At 46.0% G+C, this 21,478-nt stretch overlaps 2 protein-coding genes across 7 annotated transcripts; both read right to left on the reverse strand.

The window, feature by feature from the left end:
- Positions 1-3,343: 3,343 nt before the first annotated feature.
- On the reverse strand, positions 3,344-10,681 carry LOC308469436 (uncharacterized protein). 3 transcript variants are annotated; one of them, XM_080991897.1, is made up of 4 exons: positions 10,482-10,681; positions 7,987-8,070; positions 6,929-7,045; positions 3,344-6,656 (listed from the first exon to the last, which is right to left on the reverse strand). In XM_080991897.1, exons 2-4 carry the CDS (start codon positions 8,018-8,020, stop codon positions 4,537-4,539), a joined length of 2,271 nt encoding a protein of 756 aa, XP_080848023.1. In that variant the 5' UTR covers positions 8,021-8,070; positions 10,482-10,681; the 3' UTR covers positions 3,344-4,536. The 3 variants fall into 3 exon arrangements, with proteins under 3 accessions (XP_080848023.1, XP_080848024.1, XP_080848022.1); XM_080991898.1 differs by having other exon boundaries at positions 7,987-8,111; XM_080991896.1 differs by having other exon boundaries at positions 10,441-10,681.
- A 98-nt stretch (positions 10,682-10,779) lies between these two features.
- Positions 10,780-20,140, reverse strand: LOC308469438 (uncharacterized protein). Of its 4 annotated transcripts, none has more exons than XM_080991903.1 (4): positions 18,833-20,140; positions 18,015-18,111; positions 16,500-16,616; positions 10,780-15,562 (listed from the first exon to the last, which is right to left on the reverse strand). In XM_080991903.1, exons 1-4 carry the CDS (start codon positions 19,094-19,096, stop codon positions 13,785-13,787), a joined length of 2,256 nt encoding a protein of 751 aa, XP_080848029.1. In that variant the 5' UTR covers positions 19,097-20,140; the 3' UTR covers positions 10,780-13,784. The 4 variants fall into 4 exon arrangements, with proteins under 4 accessions (XP_080848029.1, XP_080848028.1, XP_080848030.1 ...); XM_080991902.1 differs by having other exon boundaries at positions 10,780-15,565; positions 18,833-20,139; XM_080991904.1 differs by having other exon boundaries at positions 10,780-15,565; positions 18,792-18,956.
- Positions 20,141-21,478: the final 1,338 nt, after the last annotated feature.

Here is a 21,478-nt window from a genome sequence, read left to right on the forward strand (position 1 = left end):
TCCTCCATTATCTTTGTGGTTGGCACAGAGCAAAGTTACTCCCTCTGTTCCCAGCGGTGAGCCAAAGTCTATGTCTAATTGCCAATTCCATGGTTGGGTCAAGACAGGTCTGTCCGCTAGTTGACTCCTTAGCAGGCCAGCTGTCTAGACCTCTGGATTTATGCCAAGTTCTCATCATATAGATAAATTCATGGGGAAGTCCTCATTATATGTACAGATAGAGTTAAAAGGATTTAAAGCTACCATTACATCGAGATCAGGAGACACCACCTTCTAAAAATATCTGGCATTACACATACTCAAAGCATTGGTGTGGTTTCTCTCCTGTGTGGACTCCCTGAGGCAGCCCCAGCCTAGCCCTTCCAGGACAAACATTTCCCGCACTCAAAACATTAATGGGTTTCCCATTTTTGTGGATTCTCTGGTGCCATTGAAGGTCCAAATGAGCAGCAATTCATTTCCCACACTCCAGACACTTGCATTGTATTTCCTTCGTGGAGTCTCCAATGTTGATAAAAGGTTCCTTTCTTTACAAAGCATTCTCCACACTCCCAACATTTATATGCTTTCTATTCCATATGGATTCTCTGGTGTTTTCGAAGGCTTCCACTCTGAAAAACATTTCCCACACTCTACACATTGGTAAGGCCTCTCTCCTGTGTGGACTTTCTGGTGTCTGTGAAGATGTTTTTACCGAGAAAAACATTTCTCACGCTCCAAGTATTTGTAGGGTTTCCCTCCTGTGTGGGTTCTCTGGTGCTCCTTAAGGGATTTTGTTTCTCTGCATTTATAGGATTGACTTATTGTGTGAATTCCCTGGTGTTTTGAAAGACTCCCTTTCTGACGTGGATCCTTAGATGCATGTTAAGCTCTGATTTTATAGCAAAGGGTTTTTCACACTCCAAGCATTTATAGAGTTTCTCTCCTATGTGGATCCTCTGATGGGAGACAAGGGTGTCTCTTCTTGAAAAACATTTCCCACACTCCAAGCACTTGTAAGGTTTCTCTCCTGTGTGGGTCTTCTGGTGCCCCCTAAGGCTTTGTGCGAAAGTAAATGACATTCCACAGTCTAAACATTTATATGGTTTCTCTCCTGTGTGGACTCTCTTATGAATAATAAGATATGATGAAGAGGAAAAACATTTCCCACACTCCATGCATTTGTAGGGTTTTTCTCCTGTGTGGATCCTCTGATGGGAGACAAGGGTGTCTTTCCTTAAAAAACATTTCCCACACTCCAAGCATTTGTGGGGTTTCTCTCTTGTGTGGATCCTCTGATGGGAGACAAGGGTGTCTCTTCTTGAAAAACATTTCCCACACTCCAAGCATTTGTGGGGTTTCTCTCCTGTGTGGGTCTTCTGGTGCCCCCTAAGGCTTTGTGCGAAAGTAAATGACATTCCACAGTCTAAACATTTATGTGGCTTTTCTCCTGTGTGGACTCTTTTATGAATAATAAGATTTGATGAAGTGGAAAAACATTTCCCACACTCTTCACATTCATATGGTCTCACTCCTGTGTGGATTCTCTGGTGTACATGAAGGTGTAATTTGTCGGCAAAACATTTTTCACACTCCACGCATTTGTAGGGTTTCTGCCAAGTGTGGATTTTTTCATGCTGCTTGAGGTGTTGTTTCTGGGAAAAGCATTTTCCACACTCCACGCATTTGTAGGGTTTCTCTCCCGTATGGATTCTCTGGTGGATTGCAAGATGTGATGCTGAAATAAAACATTTCCCACACTCCGCACATTTATGAGGCCTCTCCCCGGTGTGCACAGTCTGATGGCTCAGAAGTTCAGCTTTCTCATGAAAACATTTCCCACACTCTCTACATTCATAGGGTTTCTCTCCTGTGTGGATTCTCTGGTGTCGCCTGAGACTTCCATTTCTGGGGAAACATTTTCCACACTCCAGACACTTATGGGGCCTTTCTCCTGTGTGGGTTCTCTGATGTCTTACAAGGCCGGAACGGGAAGTAAACTTTTTTCCACATTCAAAGCATTTATACCGTTTCTCCCCTGTGTGAACCAACCGATGGCTCCAAAGATGTGCATTTTGAGGAAAACATTTCCTCTTACCTTTTGTTTTGTTTTTCTTACTTGCATAAAGTGATGTTGTAAAAGGCTGAATTGATTTACAGTGTTTTTCTAACTTGGAGTTTTTTGTATGCACTACTTTGATTTTCAATAAATGAACTTTTTAAAATGGGGAAGGAGGTAGGATTTTTCACATTCCAAGGATTTTTGGGAGGCTTTTTGTCCTCCATGATGAAAAATGTTATGTTTCAGAGGTGAAGAGCGAAGGGAATATTTTGCTCATGGCTTAAAACATTTTTGAATTCTCCACCTCAATGTACTCTTTGGTGGCGGAGAAGCAACAGGAAGAAGTTTTTATTAATTTAAGCAAAGAGAAGGCAAATAAGCAGTCTAACTTTCTTAAAAAAACAATCTTTATTGAAAGTTGAAAAACTACAAAATTATATGTGCACTAAACATGGTGAGACGTAAATAAGAGAGAGAGAAAAAGAAACAGAAACTGTGTAAGAGGGGGAAATAAAGGGGGGAGAGGTGGAAAACCCCCAAACTATATTTTACAAGTTTGTTATTGTACTTCACCAGACCTTAACCTATTACAATATTTGTAAAAACGGATCCAAAATGTCATTGAACTTGTCCATGGCAAGTCTGCATTTATATGCAAGTCGTTTATATGTTGTGAGTTTGTATAACTTTCCAATCCAATCGTAGAAGGGAGCCGCATTTTTATTTTTCCAATTCATCAGTATCAGTCCTTTTGTTGCGGTCAGGGCATGGAGAGTCCACCCGTATACAGTGGTACCCCGCAAGACGAATGCCTCGCAAGATGAAAAACCCCCTAGACCAGGGGTCTGCAACCCGCGGCTCCGGAGCCGCATGTGGCTCTTTTACATCTTTGCCGCGGCTCCGGGGCGGATACTAGCGAGGGGAGGAGGCGCATTGTGCGCCCCGACACTCCCCACTGTGGCGGGCGCTGTACTGGCTGTGACGTCGCATGGGGGCGGTGCGTGCGTTAGTCACGCACCGTCCCGACGTCACCTTCCCGCCTGCAGTCAGATCGCGGCTTCGGAGATATATTTGTTTTAAATGTCGCAATGGTTTTGCGGCTCCCAGTTTTTTTTCCCTTCGGAAACGGGTCCAAGTGGCTCTTTTTGTCTTAAAGGTTGCAGACCCCTGCACTAGACGAAAGGGTTTTCCGTTTTTGAGTTGCTTCGCAAGATGAATTTCCCTATGGGCTTGCTTCGCAAGACGAAAACGGCTTGCGAGTCTTGCGATTTTTTTCCGCTCCCCCCCCCTTTTTCTAAGCCGCTAAGCCGCTAATAGCCTCTTAGCCGCTAAGCCTTTAATAGCCGCTAAGCCGCTAATAGCGCTAATCCGCTAATAGGGTTGCTTCGCAAGACGAAAAAACCGCTAGACGAAGAGACTTGCGGAACGGATTGTTTTCGTCTTGCGAGGCACCACTGTAGTCCTTTTGTAAGGTTCCATGTGCTGGGTATATAATTCAAGAGGATATTTTGCTCAGTAAATATAAGGTTGTTCCGTACAGTTCTGTTCATAGTTTCAGTTATAGGACAATGAAAAAACGTATGTTTTAGAGAAGCATTATCCCTAGTGCATCTCCAACAGTTAGATACCATAGCCCTTTTTAAAACATAGGTAATGGGGTACAGTATATTCTAAATATTACTCTAGCAGTCTAACATCTATGTTCCATACTCAGTAATGAGGGGCACTTAGGATACAAGATCAAAAGGATATTATGGAGATAACTGCAAAAGCGAAGTTCACGGTTCATCTCATTTGCAGCAGAGACCCTGGGAGCAGGAGATCCTTCCCTTCCCTCTATAGGGCCAACGTTGACATTCACCAGCAGAACTCAAACGCGGGACTTAGAGAGCTGCTGTCGCTGAGCCCTTATATAGAGGATTTTAAACACGATCTAATAGCAGGTGGGCTCTTTAAGTTCTGTTGCCATCCTCCATTATCTTTGTGGTTGGCACAGAGTAAAGTTACTCCCTCTGTTCCCAGCGGTGAGCAAAAGTCTATGTCTAACTGCCAATTCCATGGCTGCGTCAAGACAGGTCTGTCCGCTAGTTGACTCCTTATCAGGCCAGCTGTCTAGACCTCTGCTTGATGCCAAGTCCTCATCATATAGATAAATTCATGGGGAAGCCCTCGTTATATGTACAGATAGAGTTAAAAGGATTTAAAGCTACCATTACATCGAGATCAGGAGACACCACCTTCTAAAAATATCTGGCATTACACATACTCAAAGCGTTGGTGTGGTTTCTCTCCTGTGTGGACTCCCTGATGCAGCCCCAGCCTGCCCCTTCCAGGCCAAACATTTCCCACACTCAAAACATTAAGGGTTTCCTTTTATTGTGGATTCTCTGGTGCCATTGAAGGTCCAAATGAGCAGCAAATCATTTCCCACACTCCAGACACTTGCAATTTATTTCCTTCGTGGAGTCTCCAGTTTTGATAAAAGATTCCTTTCTTTACAAAGCATATTCCACACTCCTAATGTCTGTCCGTCCTCCTTTTGGGATGGACACTCTGGTGTGCCACGAGGGCTGACCACTGATCAAAATATTCCCCACACTCCCAACATTTATATGCTCTTTATTCCACATGGAGTCTTTGAAGGTTTCCACCTTCAACATTTCCCCCACTCTACACATTGGGAACTCTCCTCCTGTGTGGACTTTCTGGTGTCTGTGAAGATGTTGTGACCGATAAAAACATTTCCCACACTCCAAGCACCTGTAAGGTTTCTCTCCTGTGTGGGTTCTCTGGTGGATCACAAGGCGTGACTTCCGAGGAAATGATTTCTCACACTCCAAGCATTTATAGGGTTTCTCTCCTGTGTGGATCCTCTGGTGGATCACAAGGGGTGACTTCTGAGGAAATGATTTCTCACACTCCAAGCATTTATAGGGTTTCTCTCCTGTGTGGATCCTCTGGTGGATCACAAGGTGTGACTTCTGAGGAAATGATTTCTCACACTCCAAGCATTTATAGGGTTTCTCTCCTGTGTGGATCCTCTGATGGATCACAAGGGGTGACTTCTGAGGAAATGATTTCTCACACTCCAAGCATTTATAGGGTTTCTCTCCTGTGTGGATCCTCTGATGGGAGACAAGGGTGTCTCCCCTTGAAAAACATTTCCCACACTCCAAACATTTGTGGGGTTTCTCTCCTGTGTGGGTCTTCTGGTGCCCCCTAAGACTATGTGCTAAAGTAAATGACATTCCACAGTCTAAACATTTATGTGGCTTTTCTCCTGTGTGGACTCTCTTATGAATAATAAGATGTGATGAAGTGGAAAAACATTTCCCACACTCTCCACATTCATATGGTCTCACTCCTGTGTGGATTCTCTGGTGTACATGAAGGTGTGAATTGCTGGCAAAACATTTTTCACACTCCACGCATTTGTAGGGTTTCTCCCCAGTGTGGATTTTTTCGTGCTGCTTGAGGTGTTGTTTCTGGGAAAAGCATTTTCCACATTCCATGCATTTGTAGGGTTTCTCTCCTGTATGGATTCTCTGGTGGATTGCAAGATGTGATGGTACAAGAAAACATTTCCCACACTCCACACATTTATGAGGCCTCTCCCCGGTGTGCACAGTCTGATGGCTCAGAAGTTCACCTTTCTCATGAAAACATTTGCCACATTCTCTACATTCATAGGGTTTCTCTCCTGTGTGGATTCTCTGGTGTCGCCTGAGACTTCCATTTGTGGGGAAACATTTGCCACATTCCAGACACTTATGGGGCCTTTCTCCTGTGTGGGTTTTCTGATGGCTTACAAGGCTGGAACGGCAAGTAAACTTTTTTCCACATTCAAAGCATTTATACCGTTTCTCCCCTGTGTGAACCAACCGATGGCTCCAAAGCTGTGCATTTTGAGGAAAACATTTCCCACACTCCCAGCATTCATAGGGCTTCTCTCCTGTGTGGAGTCTCTGATGGACCACAAGGACTGACTTTTCAGCAAATGATTTCCCACACTCCCAGCATTCATAGGGCTTCTCTCCTGTGTGGAGTCTCTGATGGATCACAAGGCCTGACTTTTGAGCAAATGATTTCCCACACTCTGGGCATTTATAGGGTTTTTCTCCAGTGTGGGTTCGCTGATGGGTAACAAGTTCTGACCTATAAGAAAAGCATAACCCACACATACTGCATTTGTGGGGCTTCTCTCCTGTGTGGACTTTATGGGGTCCATGAAGCTGTGAACTCTTGGGGAACCCAATCCTACTCTTGCCATATTTGTGGGGTTTCTCCCCTGTGTGGCCTCTTTCATGTTTCACAAAATCTGAGAGTCGGGGAAAACCTTCCCCACACTCCAAGCAGCGATATGACTTATCTCCTCCTGCATGGACGTTCCGGTGGATCAGAACGATGGGCTGATGAGCAAGAACCTTCCTGAACTCCAAAGACACAGGGGTTTCCAAAGGGCTCACAAGCTCTGAACTCTGAGCAAAACATTCCCCACTCTCAGAGCTTTCCTGGATCTTCTCCCCTGTGTGGATTCTCTGGTGTCCAGCAAGAGCCAATCCGAAGGCAAAGCATTGGCCACTCTCTGGGCAGAAGTGTTTCCTCCTCAAGTTTGCTGCAGAGAGAGTGAAGAAAGCGGAATCGGGGTTTGAAGATGGCAGAGAAGTAGCTTCAGAATCCAGACTGAAATCATTGGATCAGATGATGCGTGAGAGACGGAAGTCGTACCACTTCTCCCCCTCCCCCCTCCCACAACACCCACTGCATAAGGTATAACCAGTGAAAGAGCCTTTTAAAATGAAGTAACAGAGAACATTTTTCTTGCCCATTCTCAGCAAGGGAGGGGAAACTCTGAACGGACTCGGCATCCCGCCCAAACTGCCTCACCTGAGCTGGTGTCCAAAATGGCAGCCCCTGTTCCGTCTGAGATCTGATATTGTGGCGTCCTGGGCTCTTCCGCTTGCTCTGCGCTGGCGACGAGGCTCGTCTTGGGAAGCGGCAGTGCTATGCGGGAAAGAAGGAAGAAGAAGGAAGAAGAGGAGAAAGAAGAAGTGAGGAAGCATTCGGCCTTATGGTCCAAACTATCCCCAATGACCGCTCATCGAGGACCCATAACTAAACAGTACCTTGGGTTAGGGGGCTGCATGTTTGCGGGGGGCAAGGTGGTCCTTTGCTCTGTGCTGGAAGGAGAAGGGAGGACGGCTGAAGATGGCTGCAGGGTGGGGGGTCAGGACTGCACTGCCAGGACCCCAGGGAGGGGACTCGGTTGGCACTTCTGGAGTATTGCTGTTACGCTGGTGGGAGTCCCTCACATGCCAGCAAACCCATTTTGCACAGCTAGAGTGCAGCGCAGTGGTTAAAGTGCCCGACTAGGACCTGGGAAGCTAATACTTTTTGATCTGAACCCCACCCATCTGACTGGGTCACCCCACCCACTCTGGGCAGCTTCCAGAACATATAAAAACATAATCAAATGTCCAGCATTAAAAACTTCCTGATACAGGGCTCCTAAAGGTTATATAGTTATTTATTTCCTTGATATATGACGGGAGGGTGCTTCACAGGAGGGCACCACTACAAAGAAGGTCCTCTGCTTGGTTCCCTATCGCTTCACTTCTCACGTTGAGGGAACCAGCAGGAGCCCCTCAGAGCTGGACCTCAGTGTCCTGGCTAAATGATGGGATGTAGATGCTCCTTAGGTATATGGGGCCCAGGCCGTTTAGGGCTTCTTGTGGGGATTAAATGAGGGGGAGACCCGTGTGCCCCACATTGCGCTCCTTGGAGGGGGAAAGGTTGGGATAAAAATGGATGGCATTAAGAATAAAGTACATTTGCAGCTCTTGTGCAACAAACCTGCTCCCCACCTGCCCCTCCACCCCAAAAGAAGAGTGACAAGAAAATGTCCCGGAAGGACTGCTCCAGACTCGAGGAAGGAGGCTCCTTACCCAGAGAGGCCATGTTCCTCTCATTGTCCAGCATGGCCTCCCTTGCTCTTCGGACAACGTCCAGCAGGGAGGGCCCTTTCGACCCTAGAGAAATAAACAGACATATCCTCAAAGGTTAGCGATCTCTGTAATGACAAAATGCCCTCAGCAAAAACTGCAGCGCCTCAGGAACGAACGCCTTTGGTGGCAAGTGAGGAGAGAATCTCCGTCTTCCCCATAGATCCTTGCAACTACATTCTATTATTATTATTATTATTATTGATTTTCTTGGGTTAACAAAAAAGTGCACAAGTTGTCTCCGTTTTCAAATCATAAAAGTTCTTTCTTCCGATCCTTTATATTCAATGTGAGACTTTAATGCTCTATACTGGACTTTTGCCACTAATGCCGCGACACGTTACTATGTCAGCTGCAGTGTGTAGTTGTGGCGTTTAAACACTCCCCACGTTCCTGCCAGGGCTGGAAAGGGATGAGTTTAACCTCCGGTTTGCTAGGGAAACCGAATTACTGCGTCACAAATAATGCACGTCTAAAAAATGTGTCAGCCACCTGAAAAGTTTGGAAAGCTCTCCTGCTTGCAGTATAAGGTTTGGGGGGAGAGAGAAGGGGGATAATAGACTTTCATTCTTTTACACAGTGGATGTGCAAGGTTTTTGTTTCAGCGCCACGTGGGTAGGTTCTTTTTCTACGCATTTAATAGTTTTCATTGGCACTGAAAAAAATCTTTGATAAAAAATTAAGTGTTTTTTTTTTACATATTTGTAAAAAAAAAAAATTAAAAACTTTGGGGTTTGTTTTTTAAAAAGCTCAGCTTTCAGAGTGTTCTGTTTTTTACTTTTTGCAACCCAAGGTCGGGTCCCCAGCCTATGGCTGTTTCCTGGGGTTGACTGCAGTGAACAAAATAGAGTTAATAATAATAAAAAAAGGTAAGGACCCCAGGATGGTTAAGTCCAGAATGGATATACAGTGGTACCTCAGGTTAAGTACTTAATTCGTTCCGGAGGTCCGTTCTTAACCTGAAACTATTCTTAACCTGAAGCACCACTTTAGTTAATGGGACCTCCTGCTGCCGCCGCGCCGCCAGAGCACGATTTCTGTTCTTATCCTGAAGGAAAGTTCTTAACCTGAAGCAGTATTTCTAGGTTAGCGGAGTGTGTAACCTGTAGCGTATGTAACCTGAAGCGTATGTAACCTGAGGTACCACTGTAATATAAGTACCATTGCAGATTTGTAAGGGAATAAGAAAACACCATGGCAGGGTGGATGGGAAGTCAACCGATATGAGAGAGTAGTTATAACTGTATTTTAAAAGAATTTGTAATATTTGAAAATTAAATATTTCCAAAAAAATAAATAAAAGAGATTGGAGAGTAGCCTTAGCTCATTTGGCAGAGCAGATACCCCCAAGTCCAATTCGTGATCTATCTAAGAGAGGCTGGGGAAAGACCCCTGTCTAATACCAAGAAGCACTGCTAGTCCAGAGTGGCAATGTGGTGTAGTGGTTAGAGTTCTGTGCTGAGACCTGGGAGTTCGGGGTTCAAATCCCCACCTGGCCATGAAGCCCACTGGGTGATCTTGGTGCCGGTCACTGTCTCTCCGCCTGGCCTCCCTCACAGGGATGTTGTGGGGAAGAAATGGGGAGATGGGGAACATGCAAACTACCTTGAGTTCTTCGCAGGATCGGTGGGGTATGAATGCAAGGAAGTAAAATACACACAACCCATGGGATACATTCCAGCCGCACAGAAACCAGAGGTCTATTTACATGCACACACAACTCCAGCCAAGCAGGTCAGGGGGAAAATCGATGGCATATTCTAGCCAGGCAAAAGCACCCGACTTAGAGCAGGGCTGAAGCATCCTAGGGAGAAGGGGCTGGCATGGGGGAGGGGGAAATGAGAAGTCCAGCTAGACCCCCATTTGGCCCCAGGATCTGAGATTTCCACACCCCCCATCCCCAGGATATACAGGACATTTCGGAACACTTTAAAATATTCAGGGGGGTACTCCAATTGCAAACTTTTTTCTTTCTTAAAAAGGGGATTATAATGTTATCTGATTTTTCTTAATGTCCAGATTTTTTAAATTAAAAATATGCACAATCTACCACCAAGCTTTCATTTCATTTTTTTGTCAGTTATTTTTATAGGCTTTATACAAATTAATACCATTTGGCACGCCATTCTTGGCGCATATTTATCATCTACTATTACTACGTTTCATATTCATATTTATCTCTGGTTACCATCGCCTTTTACATAATTTTACATTTTATCATTTCATTTCAAAGCTTTCCATGAGGAATAAACAAGTGAAAGAGATCCCTTCTTCTGCTCTCGGGAATCCCCCCTTCCTCCTCTTTCACCCCGATGCAACGTGCAAACTTATCCGTGCAATGGGAAAAGCCAAAATGGCTCATCTTTCCCGCCGCCCTTTTCTGCCCCGCCCCCTCACCGGCATTCACGTGTTGCAGGGTTCAGACGGTGCCCTCTCACCCGCGGAGAGCTGCTTCCGAAGGGCGCCTCTGCCAGCAAAGACTCCTTCCTGCTCCCACCTTCAGCCTCCCCTGCAAAACCTCTTTGCACCCCAGAGATCGCGATGGCCGGACGCCTCCTGCAAAAGACCCACACAAATGGGGGCTGGCCGGAGGAAACAGGCACCTCTCGAGACGTCCTGCCCCTTCGCTTCTTCCCTTTTCCCAGACGCAAAGGATTCTGGGATTTGTAGTTGTTCCTCTGTGAGGGGAAAAAGTGCCTTTGGGGCGGCTCTAGGGAAGGGCGCTTATTTATTTTTATTTTCCAGTTTCTATTTACTCACCTACTGGCACACCTCTCTGTACCGCCTAACACGTCGCAGTGGTGCCCGGCAAAAATAGTGAGAAGATGAAACCGACTTGCACGTCAACGTGGTGGGATTCTAGACTTGGAAGGGACCCCGAGGGTCATCCAGTCCAACCCCCGGCAACGCAGCGCTCTTTTACCTCACGTGGGGCTCGAACCCGTGACTATGGCATTAAGCGTCTCATGCCCCCATCTAAACCAAAAGTACTGACCAGGGAGCGACCTGGGGCTGCTGGCGGCCTCTCAAGCTGCCCCACCTCACAGGGTGGTTGTGATGGCGGCTGTGGAAGCGGAGAGCAGCAGAGGCCGCCCTGAGCCCCTTGGGGAAAAGGCGGGAGAGGAGAAATGGAGCTGGGCTGGCGCAGGGGGTCCTGCCTTCCGGCTAAGGCTCACCCAACAGAAATAAGACAGAAATAAGAGCATTTTGGCCTCTGCAATCCCCTCTCAGTTCACAAGAGGCGAAAGAGGGAGATGCGGGGCAGCCTCACTCACTTCCAGTGTAAAACTGCCTTAAGCCCCATCAAGGTTGTCAGGAGGAGAATTTCAAGGCCGAAGAGATCTTATTCGTTTATTTGTTTCCTGAAAGTTGTCCTCCACTGGACCATTCAAGAAACAAACGAACCTCAAAGCAGAATGGTAAAAATATCAGTAAAAGGAAGACCATCAGCAAAATGGAAAATGTACATTTACGTTATGATGCTTTGAAATTCAAACTTCAACGTACTTAGTATGTTAGTAGTCTTACTCTTTAGTTTTTCCTTCCCTTCCTTTAATTTTTTGTTTTGTTTTTCTTACTTATCTTGCATAAAGTGAGATTGCATCAGGCTGAATTCACTGAGAGTATTTTTCTGACTTGGGAGTTTTTTGTATGCCCCTCATTGATACCTCAGATTAAGTACTTAATTTGTTCCGGAGGTACGTTCTTAACCTGAAACTGTTCTTAACCTGAAGCACCACTTTAGCTAATGGGGCCTCCTGCTGCTGCCGTGCCGCCAGAGCCCAATTTCTGTTCTCATCCTGAAGCAAAGTTCTTAACCTGAAGCACTATTTCTGGGTTAGTGGAGTCTGTAACCTGAAGCGTATGTAACCTGAAGCGTATGTAGCCTGAGGTAGCACTGTACTTTTATTTTCAATATATGAATTTTTTTTAAGGGGGGAGGAAGTAGGATTTTTCACATTTCAAAGATTTCTGGGAGGCTTTTTGACCTGCATGTTTCAGAGGTGAGGGGTGAAGGGAATATTTTGTTCATGGCTTAAAACATTTTTGAATTCTCCACCTCAAGGTATTCTTTGGTGTCGAAGAAGGAACAGGAAGAAGCTCTTATTAATTTAAGCAAAGAGAAGGTAAATAAGCAGTCAAACTTTTTTAAAAAAAATCTTTACTGAAAGTTGAAAAAGTACAAAATTATACGTGAACTAAACATGGTGAGATGTAAATGAGAGAAAAAGAGAAACAGAAACAGAAACCGTGTAAGAGGGGGAAATAAAGGGGGGAGAGATGGAAACCCCAAACTGTATATTTTACAATTGTACTTCACCAGACCTTAACCTATTACAGTATTTGTAAAAATGGATCCAAAATATCACTGAACTTGTGCATGGCAAGTCTGCATTTATATGCAAAGTCGTTTATATGTTGCGAGTTTGTAGAAGTCTCCAATCCAATAATAGAAGGGAGCCACATTTTTATTTTTCCAATTCATCAGTATCAGTCCTTTTGCTGCGGTCGGGGCACGGAGAGTCCACTCGTATAGTCCTTTTGTAAGGTCCCATGTGCTGAGTATATAATTCAAAACGATATTTTGCTCAGTAAATGCAAGGTTGTTCCATACCGTTCTGTTGATAATTTCAGTTATAGGACAATGAAAAAACTTATGTTTTAGAGAAGCATTATCCCTAGTGCATCTCCAACAGTTAAGATACCATAACCCTTTTTAAAACAAAGGTAATGGGGTCCAGTATATTCTAAATATTATTCTAGCAGTCTAACATCTATGTTCCATACTCACTAATGAGCGACACTTAAGATACAAGATCAAAAGGATATTATGGAGATAACTGCAAAAGCGACGTTCATGGTTCATCTCATTTGCAGCAGAGACCCCAGGAGCAGGAGATCCTTCCCTTCCCTCAATAGGGCCAACCTTGATGTTCACTAGTAGAACTCGAACGATGGACTCAGAGCTGCTGTTGCTAAGCCCTTATATAGAGGCTTCCAAGCATGATCTAATAGCAGGAAGGCTCATTAAGTTCTGTTGCCATCCTCCCTTATCTCCTCCGTTGGCACAGAGCAAAGTTACTCCCTCTGTTCAAAGCGGTGAGACAAAGTCTATGTCTAACTGCCAATTCCATGGCTTGGTCCACAGGCCAGTCCGCTAGTTGACGCCTTATCAGGCCAGCTGTCTAAACCTCTGGTTGATGCAAAGTTATCATAATACAATTAGATCTGTGGAAAAGTCCTCATTATTACAGATAGATATATAAGGATTTAAAGCTACCATTACATGGAGATCAGGAGACACCACCTTCTAAAAATATCTGGCATTACACATACTCAAAGCGTTGGTGTGGTTTCTCTCCTGTGTGGACTCCCTGATGCAGCACCAGCCTAGCCCTTCCAGGACAAACATTTCCAGCACTCGAAACATTAATGGGTTTCCTTTTATGTGGATTCTCTGGTGCCTTTGAAGGTCCGAATGAGCAGCAAATCATTTCCCACACTCCAGACACTTGCAATTTATTTCCTTCGTGGAGTCTCCAGTTTTGATAAAAGATTCCTTTCTTTACAAAGCATATTCCACACTCCTAATGTCTGTCCGTCCTCCTTTTGGGATGGACACTCTGGTGTGCCACGAGGGCTGACCACTGATCAAAATATTCCCCACACTCCCAACATTTATATGCTCTTTATTCCACATGGAGTCTTTGAAGGTTTCCACCTTCAACATTTCCCCCACTCTACACATTGGGAAGCTCTCCTCCTGTGTGAACTTTGTGGTGTTTGTGAAGATATCGTGACCGAGAAAAACATTTCCCACACTCCAAGCACCTGTAAGGTTTCTCTCCTGTGTGGATCCTCTGGTGGATCACAAGGCGTGACTTCCGAGGAAATGATTTCTCACACTCCAAGCATTTATAGGGTTTCTCTCCTGTGTGGATCCTCTGGTGGATCACAAGGGGTGACTTCGAAGGAAATGATTTCTCACACTCCAAGCATTTATAGGGTTTCTCTCCTGTGTGGATCCTCTGGTGGATCACAAGGCATGGCTTCTGACGAAAACATTCCCCACACTCCAAGCATTTATAGGGTTTCTCTCCTGTGTGGATCCTCTGATGGGTCACAAGGGTGTCTCTCCTTGAAAAACATTTCCCACACTCCAAGCATCTGTGAGGTTTCTCTCCTGTGTGGATCCTCTGGTGACCCTTAAGGGATTTTGCTTCAGTAAATGACATTCCACAGTCTAAACATTTATGTGGCTTTTCTCCTGTGTGGACTCTCTTATGAATAATAAAATGTGATGAAGTGGAAAAACGTTTTCCACACTCTCCACACTCATATGGCCTCAATCCTGTGTGTATCCTGTCGTGTACACGAAGATCTGATAGGCCAGCAAAGCATTTTCCACATTTCATGCATTTGTAGGGTTTCTCTCCTGTATGGACCTTCTGATGTCTGCAGAGGTGTTGTTTTTGGGAAAACAATCTCCCGCACTCCACGCATTCAAACGGTTTTTCTCCCGTATGGATTCTCCGGTGGATTACAAGTTCTGATGCTGAAATAAAACATTTCCCACACTCCGCACATTTATGAGGCCTCTCCCCGGTGTGAACAGTCTGATGCCTCAGAAGGTCAGCTTTCTCATGAAAACATTTCCCACACTCTCTACATTCATGGGGTTTCTCTCCTGTGTGGATTCTCTGGTGTCGCCTGAGACTTACATTTGTGGGGAAACATTTGCCACACTCCAGACACTTATGGGGCCTTTCTCCTGTGTGGGTTTTCTGATGGCTTACAAGGCCGGAACGGGAAGTAAACTTTTTTCCACATTCAAAGCATTTATACCGTTTCTCCCCTGTGTGAACCAACCGATGGCTCCAAAGCTGTGCGTTTTGAGGAAAACATTTCCCGCACTCCCAGCATTCAAAGGGCTTTTCTCCTGTGTGGAGTCTCTGATGGACCACAAGGACTGACTTTTCAGCAAATGATTTCCCACACTCCAGGCATTTATAGGGTTTTTCTCCAGTGTGGGTTCGCTGATGGGAAACAAGTTGTGACCTAACCGAAAAGCATAACCCACACACACTGCATTTGTGGGGCTTCTCTCCTGTGTGGACTTTATGGGGTCCATGAAGCTGTGATCTCTTGGGGAACCCGATCCTACTCTCGGCATATTTGTGGGGTTTCTCTCCCGTGTGGCCTCTTTCATGTTTCACAAAATCTGAGAGTTGGGCAAAACCTTCCCCACACTCCAAGCAGCGATATGACTTATCTCCTCCTGCATGGACGTTCCGGTGGATCAGAACGATGGGCTGATGAGCAAGAATCTTCCTGAACTCCAAAGACACAGGGGTTTCCAAAGGGCTCACAATCTCTGAACTCTGACCAAAACATTCCCCACGCTCAGAGCTTTCCTGGATCTTCTCCCCTGTGTGGATTCTCTGGTGTCTAGCAAGAGCCAATCCGAAGGCAAAGCATTGGCCACACTCTGGGCAGAAGTGTTTCCTCCTCGAGTTTCCTGCTGAGAGAGGGAAGAAAGCGGAATTGGGGTTTGAGGATGGCAGAGAAGTAGCCAAAGGTTACCAGACGTCCCCATTTCCCAGGGACAGTCCCCGGATTTACAAATCAGTCCCCTGGCAAAATCCAGCTATTTAGTAGGAAGTTGAAAAGTGTCCCTGGATTCATTGAAACAAAATCTGGTAACCTTAAAATAGCCTCAGAATCCAAACTGAAGAAGAAGGAGGAGGAGGAAGATGGAAAGGCACACTCTCCCCCACTTCTTTCAGCTCTAGGTCCTTTTCGAGGCTCAAGAGAAATTCCACTTGTTCAGGTTTCCACCCAAATCCCTTCGAACAATGATGCCCTTAAAGGTTCCTCCTCTCAGTCCAGGGAGGAATCACCAGAATGGGTAGTGCCCACAGAAGATGCTTTAAAGAAAAAACAAAACCCAAATGTGCTCACAGAGCTAGAAAGCTTGGCAGTCGCCATCCTGGCATTTGCCTCTTTGCTCTCATTCCCCACTTTCTTCTTCCTCTCCTTGATCCTCCTAACCTCTGGGCTTGAGGGACTCAGCAGGCAGCAGAGCTAGAGAAGGAACAGCAAAGATGGTGGAGGGAGGAGAGGGCAGAGGTGTAAAGGGGAAAGCGAAGTTTCTCTCCCTCTTGCATCGTGCAAAAAGGCAGAGGCCCCCCCTGAAGCTGAAGCTTGGAAAATGCAGGACAGACCAAAGCCAGGATTGTGATTCTAAGTTTTCATGTTCTTAAAAATAGTAAATTGAGGAGGAAGGACAGGGGTGGGGAAAGGAAAAACAGTGGCCAGGTCTGTGGGAGAAGCAGCTTTAACACAACAGGATCCTTACTAACCCTATGAATGAAGTAACAGAGAAGATTTTTCTTGCCCATTCTCATCAAGGGAGGAGAAACTCTGAACTCGGCATCCCACCCAAACTGCCTCACCTGAGCTGGTGTCCAAAATGGCAGCCCCTGTTCCGTCTGAGATCTGATACTGTGGCGTCCTGGGCTCTTCCGCTTGCTCTGCGCTGGGGAGGAGGCTCGTCTTGGGAAGCGGCAGTGCTATGTGGGAAAGAAGTGAGAAGAAGGAAGAAGAAGAAGAAGTGAGAAGAAGGAAACATGGAGGAAGCATTTGGTTTCATGGCCCAAACTATCCCCAGCGGCCGGTCATCCAAAGTTCTCTCAAACTTTTCTGAGGAAGAACCCATAACTAAACAGTACTTTGGGTTAGGGGGCTGCATGTTTGTGTGGGGCAAGGTGGCCCGTTGCTCTGTGCTGGAAACAGAAGGGAGGACGGCTGATTATGGCTGCAGGGTGGGGGGTCAGGACTGCACTGCCAGGACCCCAGGGAGGGGACTTGGTTGGCGCTTCCTGTTGCTGTTACGCTGGTGGGAGTCCCTCACATGCCAGCAAACCTATTTTGCACTGCTAGAGTGCAGCGCAGTGGTTAAAGAGCCAGACTGGAATCTGAGAGACCGGGGTTCAAATCCCCCTCAGCCATGAAACTCATCAGGAAATATTGGTCCAGTCATTCCCTCTTAGGGCTACCCTACCTCACAGAACTGTTTATTATTATTATTATTATTATTATTACAGTGGTACCTCGGGTTACATACACTTCAGGTTACATACGCTTCAAGTTACAGACTCCGCTAACCCAGAAATAGTACCTCAGGTTAAGAACTTTGCTTCAGGATGAGAACAGTAATCGTGCAGCAGTGGCACGGCAGCAGCGGGAGGCCCCATTAGCTAAAGTGATACCTCAGGTTAAGAACAGTTTCAGGTTAAGAACGGACCTCCAGAACAAATTAAGTTCTTAACCCGAGGTACCACTGTATTCTTATTCTTATTATTCCCTGCCCATCCAATATTTTTCATTTTGCACAGAATCCTACCTTAAAGCCACACAACAGTCTGAGTTCTCCACACCTATGCTAGATTACTAATAAGAATACTTCCAGCACATATAAGAACATAATAAAACATCTAACATTAAAAACTTCCTGATACAGGGCTGCCTTCAAAAGCTTATATAGTTTTTTTAATTCCTTGAAATCTGCTGGGAGGGTGTTTCACAGGGCGGGCGCCACTGCCGAGAAGGCCCTCTGCCTGGTTCCCTGTAATTTCACTATTTGCATTAAGGGAACCGCCAGAAGGCCCTTGGAGCTGGACCTCAGTGTCCAGGCAGAGTGATGGGGGTGGAGACACTCCTTCAGGTATACAAGGCCATTTGGGGCTTGTTGTGGGGATTAAATCGGGGGGGGGGAGACCCGTGTGCCCCACATTGCGCTCCTCGGAGGGGGAAAAGTCGGGATCAAAATGGATGGCGTTAAGAATACAGTACATTTGCAGCTCTGGTGCAACAAACCTGCTCCCCACCCACCCCTCCACCCCAAAAGAAGAGTGAGAAGAAAATGTCCCGGAAGGACTGCTTCAGACTCGAGGAAGGAGGCTCCTTACCCAGAGAGGCCACGTCCCCCTCATTCTCCAGCATGGCCTCCCTTGCTCTTCGGCCAACGTCCAGCAGGGAGGGCCCTTCCTCAAAGGTTAGTGGTCTCTGTAATGACAAAAATGCCCTCACCAAAACTGCAGCACTTCAGGAACACCTTTGGTGGCAAGCGCAGAGTGGGAATCTCGGTCTTCCCCATAGATCAGGCATGGCCAAACTTGGCCCTCCAGATGTTTTGGGACTACAACTCCCATCATCCCTGACCACTGGTCCGGTTAGCTAGGGATGATAGGAGTTGTAGTCCCAAAACATCTGAAGGGCCAAGTCTGGCCATGCCTGCCATAGATGCTTGCAACTTCATTCTTTGGGTTGTTTTTATTATTATGATTATTCAAGATTTTCTTGGGTTACCAAAAAAGTGCATACATTGTATCCGTTTTCAGATTGTAAAAGTCCTTTTTTCAGATCACTTATATTCAATGCGAGACTTTAATGCTGTATACCGGAGCTTTCCAAACTGTGTGTCGCGACACGCTAGTATACAGCATTGATGCATCTTTCTCATCTACTATTACTATGTTTCATATTGCTAGTTACCTCTGGTAATATTCCATTTTACAAAATTTTACCGTTTAATTTCAAAGAGGAATGAGTGAGTTTTCTTCTGCTCTCGAGAATCTCCCTTTCCTCCTCTTTCACCCCGATGCAACGTGCAAACTTATCCGTGCAATGGGAAAAGCCAAAATGGCTTATTTCTCCCGCCGCTCTTTCCTGCCCCGCCCCCTCACCGGCATTCACGTGTTGCAGGGTTCAGACGGTGCCCTCTCACCCGCGTAGAGCTGCTTGCGAAGGGAGCCTCTGCCAGCAAAGACTCCTTCCTGCTCCCACCTTCAGCCTCCACCGCGAAGCCTCTTTGCACCCCAGCGAGCTCGGTGGCGGGTCCCCTCCTGCAAAACACCCACACAAAATGGAATGTCCTCGTGTCCTTCGCTCCTTCCCTTTTTTTTTCAGACCCAGAGGATTCTGGGAGGTGTAGTCTTTTCCTCCCTGGGAAGACAAAATATGCCTTTGGGCTCTGGGAAAGGCTGTTCATGGCCCCTCCTTTCTATTTACTCGCTTACAATCCAGCCTCGCCTGAGCTCTGCTTTCTTCCAATTGAAGTGCAGTGTTTGAGGAAACCCAAATGCTTGTTTACAGAGCTTTTGTACTACCGAAACCTTAGTTTATGCTTGGGATGGCCTAGTCCTTTGCTTCTTCCCTTTTCCCAGACCCAAAGGATTCTGGGAGGCGTAGTCTGTTCCTCTCTGAGGCAAAAAAGTGCCTTTGGACTCTGGGGAAAAGGGTCTCACTTATTTTTATTTATTTATTTTTTTATATTTATTATTTATTTATATTTATTTATTTTCCCTTTCTATTTACTCGCTTACTGGCACACCAGTAAAGCAATGGTGCCCGGCCAAAAGAATGAGAAGGCGAAGCAGACTTGTATGTCAACATGGTTGGATTCTAGAGTTGGAAGGGACCCCGAGGGTCATCCAGACCAACCCCCGGGAATGCAGCACTCTTGCCTCACATGGGACTTGTAGCAGGAACCCCCCCACCCCAATCATTCTGTTTGTGCAAACTTCACACACACTCACACTCACACACTACATACGCCACATTTCTGTTATAAACTCATAGAAAAATCAACCATACATCGGATTTGCACTGTTCCATTTTATTTTACTCCATATGACAAGGACTATCAAAGGGGGGGTGGTGGCTTGGTTCTGGTCAGCCATAATCCCTTCACCATCCCAGCACATCCACAGGAGCCCTGCCCAGTTGCTTTGTCAACCCTGATAATCCCAGACAGAAGACAATCAAAATCACAAAGAACTTGCATATGGGAGTGGATTCAGCATGGACTGAAACAAAGGACAATAATCAGATCTTCCCTCTGGGGGCAGGAAACTGCAAACTCCCCTTTCAAAAGTTTTTATAAGGTCTTGCACACCATCTTTCTGGGTCTTTCCTCTCTCCTGCAAGTGAGGGGAACACCCTGTTGCAACAGTTCAATAAAGGCCAAGCCTACAGGCTGCTGTTTTGCTCCAAGTTATCCTGGTTGGTGTATTTGTTTTTGTCCAAGGGAGCCCTCGGATTTTTCCGTTAACAGTTTCGAACCCATGACCCCGAGATTAAGAGTCTCGTGCCCCCATCTAAACCAAAAGTACTGATCAGGGAGCGACTTGGGGCTGCTGGCGGCCTCTCAAGCTGCCCCACCTGACAGGGTTGTTGTGATGGTAGCTGTGGAAGCGGAGAGCAGCAGAGGCCGCCATGAGCCCCTTGGAGAAAAGGCGGGGTATTAAAAACGCAAAGAGGCAGCTGGGCTTGTTCTCCAGCTGGAAAGCCCTTCGAAGTCTCAGTTCGCAAGAGAGCATCTCAAGTCCCATCAGTTCAGGGCAAGAGGGAGATGGCAGGCAGCCTCGCTCACTTCCAGCGTAAAATTGGGAATAAACAACTCGCTGACTTTTAGAAGACAATTGAAGGCGGCCCTATTTAGGGAAGTTTTTAATGTTGGCTGGGGAGACGCAGCCAGATGGGTGGGGGATAAATTATTATTACAGTGGACTCTCAGGTTGCGAACATGATCCGTGAGGGAAGCACTTTCTGCGCACACACGGGTTGCGATTCAACGCTTCTGCGCAAAGCGCGATTTAGCGCTTCTGCGAATGCGCAAGCACCAAAACCCGGAAGTAACCCGTTCCGGTACTTTCGGGTTTGGTGCAGTGCGCAACCCGAAATCATGCAACCCGAAGCGTCTGTAACCCGAGGTATGACTGTATTATTATTATTATTATTATTAAGCCCTCATCAAGATTCTCCCGAGAATTTGGCACTTTTCAAAGTGAGATCTTATTTATTTATTTCCTGAAAGTTGTCCACCACCGGGCTGTTAAAAAAAACGCGCCAATCTCAAAGCGGTTCACAGAGAGAACAGAATGGCAAAAATGTCAGTAAAAGCAACTCCTCGAAACATTCAGAAGATAAAACCAGCAACAAACTGAAAGCAGATTGAGACAGGCATTATCGGCTGCACTGGAGAATCAGCAAAGTCCTTTGGTGTTCTGGATTGAACAGCAATTATCCGTTGAGCTACAATCCCATGTCATCCGCATATGTCCCACGGTGATGTACGAAATATAATAAAAACAGCATTCAAAAAACCCCTGACAAATGGAAAAACAATAGGAAATGGACCCCTAAGGCCTGCCATCCTATTCACCCAGCTGGAAGAGCTTGTAGGAACAAAAATGAGTTCACCTTTTTCTGGAAGGTACAGGCTTCTGAGATCTTTGGAAATTTGCCCGCAAACTGTAGTGACATCCTGGGTACATAAGGCAGAAAGCTGTCAATCAATAACAGAAGGTTGCTTAAGCAATCTCCCTCAAGGGGTTTATTTCTAGAAATAACACACACTTGTGATCCGCAG

Source organism: Podarcis pityusensis, assembly GCF_964106645.2.
Source record: "Podarcis pityusensis genome assembly, chromosome: 2".
NCBI lineage: Eukaryota > Metazoa > Chordata > Lepidosauria > Squamata > Lacertidae > Podarcis > Podarcis pityusensis.

What these genes read in the sequence shown, in the direction of transcription:
- LOC308469436 (XM_080991897.1), bottom strand. Translation starts at nt 8,020, where the DNA reads ATGCTGGACAATGAGAGGAACATGGCCTCTCTGG. An exon ending in GAGGAACATGGCCTCTCTGG is followed by an intron (nt 7,046 to 7,986) that starts GTAAGGAGCCTC and finishes TTTCCCGCATAG; the next exon opens with CACTGCCGCTTCCCAAGACG. An exon ending in CATTTTGGACACCAGCTCAG is followed by an intron (nt 6,657 to 6,928) that starts GTGAGGCAGTTT and finishes CTCTCTCTGCAG; the next exon opens with CAAACTTGAGGAGGAAACAC.
- LOC308469438 (XM_080991902.1), bottom strand. Translation starts at nt 19,096, where the DNA reads ATGAACAGCCTTTCCCAGAGCCCAAAGGCATATTTTGTCTTCCCAGGG. An exon ending in TCGCAAGCAGCTCTACGCGG is followed by an intron (nt 18,112 to 18,832) that starts GTGAGAGGGCAC and finishes TTGTCATTACAG; the next exon opens with AGACCACTAACCTTTGAGGA. An exon ending in GGGGGACGTGGCCTCTCTGG is followed by an intron (nt 16,617 to 18,014) that starts GTAAGGAGCCTC and finishes TTTCCCACATAG; the next exon opens with CACTGCCGCTTCCCAAGACG.